At 56.2% G+C, this 4,793-nt stretch overlaps 1 protein-coding gene across 1 annotated transcript in view; it reads right to left on the bottom strand.

Annotated features, from left to right (window-relative positions):
* Positions 1–440: 440 nt before the first annotated feature.
* The window catches only part of GAS2L2 (growth arrest specific 2 like 2), a 9,726-nt gene continuing 5,373 nt past the window's right edge, over positions 441–4,793 (bottom strand). The window contains exons 4-6 of the mRNA XM_008074279.1: positions 3,736–3,832; positions 2,583–2,835; positions 441–1,980 (exon numbers count right to left, since the gene is read on the bottom strand). Of these exons, the coding sequence (XP_008072470.1) occupies positions 441–1,980; positions 2,583–2,835; positions 3,736–3,832 (1,890 nt within the window). The remainder of the gene's footprint in view (positions 1,981–2,582; positions 2,836–3,735; positions 3,833–4,793) is intronic.

Here is a 4,793-nt window from a genome sequence, read left to right as displayed (position 1 = left end):
CCCCCGTCCCCATCCCCATCCCCTTTAGTGGGATGACATTCGAGGCTACACTGTCCTGCACCACCACAGTCCTAGAGTGAGGAACTCAAGAAGCTGGGGGGAGGGCCAAGGACAGACTCACACGTGTTAAATAATTTAATGGGAGTTGTAGAAACAGGTGGGCACGGCCAGAGGCCAGGAGTTCGGGGAGCTGTTCTGAGGGAGGGCAATACGATGCAGGCTGGCCCAACCTTCCTTGGCCTACTTTTGGAGTTGGAGTGGGAGGGATGGGTTGTCCCTTTGCTCACATGAACAGTTTGAGTCTGTATTTGTCTTCTAACCTCCTCCTGGCCAAGGCCCTGTATGGAGCGAGGGAATGTCCTTCTGTTCCTGCGGTTGTGAATCCAATGGATTCTTGGGCATCCTGTGTGCTTCCCTCCTCCCCCACACCTTCAGGCTTCTCAGACCCAGGACTCCTCCTCAGATGGGAGTGGGGCTTGCTCAAGCTGAGGCCCCAGGCCCTCTGAAGGCTGAGGGCTGCTCTCCAACAGAGTGGACAGCTCGCTCGTCTTTTCTTCATCCTCCTTCTCGCCTGCTGAAGCTCCATCCTCCCGGGAGGCCTCCCCTCCCTTGCTGTCCGGTACAGCTCTCAACAGCCTGCCCCTGGGGAGCGGCCTGGCTGGACCCAGGCAGAGGTAGGTCAGTGGCTTGGGGATTCTTGAAGGTTGCTTCTCAGGCCTGTGGTCTCTCCGGGGCCGGATCTTGGGCCTCAGCTTCAGTTTGTAGATGGAAGGGACTCTCTGGGGTTTCCGGAGGGTCCTCTTGACCTTGCCCAGACGTGCCTTGGCTTTGTCAGAGCTGGGATTTGAGGGTGAAGGTGGGGGGACCTCTGGGCTGGTAGACTCCATAGGGGCTGAGCAATTGTGTCCTCCTTGAGGTAGGACCTTCCTTAGGCTGGCACCGGTGGCACTCAGGCTTGCCTTTGTCCTTGACCCACTCTCTTCGGCTCCCAGCATCCCTTTTGGGCTTCCTGGGCCTGCAGTAACAGCTAGCTTAGGGGGGCCTCTAGGGGCAGTCTTCCAGGCTTCCAGATCCACTTTCATAAGGGGTGGGGGACCCCGAGACAGTTCTTGGATGACTTTGTCATAAGGATCCCCAGGCTCAGGCCACTGACCACCCAGGCTGGGGACATAGACTCCACTGCGAGGGATAACCCCAGACTCTGTGCCCTTGGGACAGGCACCCGCCACCTCTAGCAGCTTCATGTTGACCAAAATCTCCTCTTCAAGGCTATTGTAGATGACTTTCTCCCTGGTCCTATGCAGGGGCTGGGGTGTGGACCTACCCTCCTGTTCCTGTGGGCCCAGACACCGGGGCTCCCTGGCCTCTGCGGTGACCTGGATGTCTAGCTTCAGGTCCCCCCGAGTCCCTTCCACAGAGCAGTCCTCATGCCTGGACACAGCCAAGTCTCCAGTGATGGCCCTTAATGGGATGATGGATCCTCTCCCAAGTTCTGTCCTGGGACTTCCACTTGCAGTACTTGAAAAGCTTCTTCCTGGTGTTGGGGGGCGGCCAGGAGGTAGACGGATGGGGATATTGGTGAGTTCTTTAACAGGGGATGGAGATTGAACAGATGCTGGCTCCCTGAGCTGGGAGGAAGCACCCTCAGCCTCATCCCAGAGTGGCAGCCTGAGGCCCAGGGCCTTGGCTGGGCTACAGGAATGAGGCAAGGAACATGGTTCTCTTGCTGACATCCCTTTGGTGATGGCCTCAGGGACTTGGAGTCTTTGGGGGGTGGGGGTCCTGGCATGGGTTTGCTCATGAACCCAAGACGTGGGAATCCTTCTCCTGGGGAGTTCAGGGGGGTATCTGTCCTCCCTCTTCCCTGATGAGGTATATTGTGGGTCTCGGCCCCTATAGATAGATGAGAATTGGGGACTGGGTGAGCTGTCCTCAGCTGTCAGCTGACTTTGAGATGGTGTGGGAGACCTCTCCTGGCACCTGAAAGGGACAATCACAAGGTTGGAAAAGAGACTCATGACACTGGCAGCTTCATCTATGCAGCCCATTGCTCTGGGAAGGGATGGTCTTTCCCTAGTGAGAACACTGAAGGGGTTAGACTTCATGTTGAATGAAATACACGCTTGCTTTCCCCTGTGGCTGCCCAAGAGTCCTCCTCACGGCAGTCACTGTTTACATCTATTCTCCCTTGTTCTCTGTGTAAGAGATAGAGGGAAGACCAGCCAAGGATCAGGGTGACTTCAGATCCTTCAAGAGAAAATTCCAGACCAGAAGTCCTGCACCCAGAGGTCTCCAGTCTTGGGGTGGGGGGTGGGGTGTCTTAATCTCTGCTCTCCCGTGAAATGGCAGAAAACCTTGAATAAGTCATTTCTCTCTGGGCCTCAGCTTCCTCATCTGTGAAATGGGAAAGCATATGAAGTAACCAGATGATCCCAAAGGTACTGGGTACTTTTTGGTTCCTAACACCTGCAGTCTTGTTGGGGGAAAGACACAGCTGGGGACTTGCTTCTTTTATCTTTGAGTTGGACCCTGAGGATGTGGACTTCAAAGGAAAAAGAGGCCCTTCCCTGTCCCCCCTGTACCTCAGGAACGGTGCCATCTCTCCGAGGGCCCCTGCCCCTGCTCCCCGCTCACTGCGGGGCCTGGGGGAGGAGGGGGTAGGGGACCTCAGCTTTCGGCCTGAAGAGGTATATGTCTTCCAGTCCACGGGGGGCAGTGGGCTCTGGGAACGGCTGACAGTCATTGTAGGCTGGGGCTGCGAGGGTCCGTCCTGCACCCTCACTTCATGCTGCACCGGCGGGGCTGGGGGCTTCAGGAAGCTGCCGGGTTTGTGTGCTATCAACATCCCCAGAGAAAGTAGAGGAGGGCAAGGTTCAATCCCTGCTGATGGGGCCCATTGTTCCCCTCCCCCAGCTGCCCCATGCTCCACATCCCACGTTAAAAACAGCAGGACCTACGGTAACAACACCAGGTTTCCTTATAGGAAGGGTTGGGGGGACACAATCTAGTCAGAGGGCTCAGCTGGGGGACTTGTTTAAAGCTGCGTTTTGCATCGCAGGTGCACAACATTTAGTTAGAGTGTATGAGCCGGGCTCGGTGGCTCAGCCTGTAATCCCGCGCCTTTGGGTGGCTGAGGTGAGTGGATTGCCTGAGCCCGAGGGTTCAAGACCCGCCTGGGCAACTTGGCGAGACCTCATCTCTACAATAAATAAAAAATGAGCCGGGCGTGGTTAGTGCGCGCCTGTAGTTCCAGCTACTTGGAAGGCTGAGGCGGATCACCGGAGCCCAGCAGGCGAGGCTGCGGTGGCCGGGAGCGGCCACTGCACTCCAGTCTGGGTGACAGAGTGAGACTCCAACTCAAAACAAACAAAAAAATAGAGTGTATGCTTATTTGGAGTGGCTTAAGGTGCTGAAGGAGATTATGGGAGGACCTAAAGATCTTCCAAGTCGTGCTTAGTGCCATCACTGTGGACCCCTGAGCCAGACCTAAGCTCTTGCCGGGACGACCCCTGACTAAGTGGGGATTCTGCGTGTGTTGCGCACCATCTTGTGACTGTAGATGGTACTGCACTGTGACTGCCCAGCAACAGAGTCTTCCTTCCTCCAGCCTCCCCCACCCCTCCCGGGATACCTCTTGCCCCTGAAGATCAGATCTGTCCTCCACCTCTGCTTATGGCCTCCCGACCCAGAGTTATTCCTTCCCAACCCCACAGGGAAAGGACTCAGGGAACTCACAGAGAGAGGAGCACCGGCAGGGGTCATGTTTGTCCAGATAATGGCCCAGTGTGTCCCAGCCGCCCCCCACACGTACCATCACGTGGTTCCGGAGAATCTGAGGGGGCAAGAGTGAGGTTGAGGGCAGGGTGGAGGGCATCCCTTGTCCCTGGACCAGCTTGCAGGCTTCCAACATGCACTCAGGGTATTGCCATCCATGAACTCATGCACATGCAGATAATCCCTTGTACGTGTGTGTGCCTGGGAGCATGTACATTTTTCGCAGCCTGAATCTCCTCCTCCACGACATGGACAGCACGTAGTGTCAAGAGTGGAGGCCAGGCTGGCAAGCAGGATGTTACACCGAACAAGGGATCTAACAGGCATGGTGTAACCTGGTCCAGGGTTCTGGGCTTAATGCACTTGCTTTTCCTCTGTGGTGTGTGTGAAAGAGCCCACTCCATTCTGGGGCAGGTCACATAGTCTCTCAAGCTTCAATTTTCTCCATCAAAAAGTGGAGTCACAAGCTGGGCTCGGTGGCTCAGCCTGTAATCCTGTGCTTGGGGAGGCTGAGGTGAGGGGATTGCCTGAACCCGCGGGTTCAAGACCCACCTGGGCAACTTGGCGAGACCTCATCTCTACAACAAATCAAAAAATCAGCCGGGTGTGGTAGCGCATGCCTGTAGTTCCAGCTACTTGGAAGGCTGAGGCGGAAGGATCGCCGGAGCCCAGCAGGTTGAGGCTGCGGTGGCCGGGAGCGGCCACTGCACTCCAATCTGGGTGACAGAGTGAGACTCCAACTCAAAAAAAAAAAGTGGAATCACAATTCCTTGCCCCTATCTACTTCACAGGGCTGTTGCCTGAGGGCCTGGGTGAGGGCCCAGGGAACCAGGCCTATGCCCTAGGAAAGGTGCTACAGACCATTTCTGGTGATGCACAGCCAGGTCTTTGGGGAAGGGGGGGCACATTTCAGACCTGTAACTACTCACTCTGCAGAATGTACCCAGTTAGGTGTGGCGTGTGAGGGGACTGTGGGTCTGTGTGGCTGGGGACATCAACTGAACACAAACCCGGGGTTC

The sequence above is a fragment of the Carlito syrichta genome, unplaced genomic scaffold (assembly GCF_000164805.1).
Source record: "Carlito syrichta isolate Samal-C Ts95f unplaced genomic scaffold, Tarsius_syrichta-2.0.1 Scaffold316387, whole genome shotgun sequence".
NCBI classification, from domain to species: Eukaryota; Metazoa; Chordata; class Mammalia; order Primates; family Tarsiidae; genus Carlito; species Carlito syrichta.
Note: the sequence above shows the minus strand (reverse complement) of the source record. Positions and strands in the feature narration are given on the sequence as shown.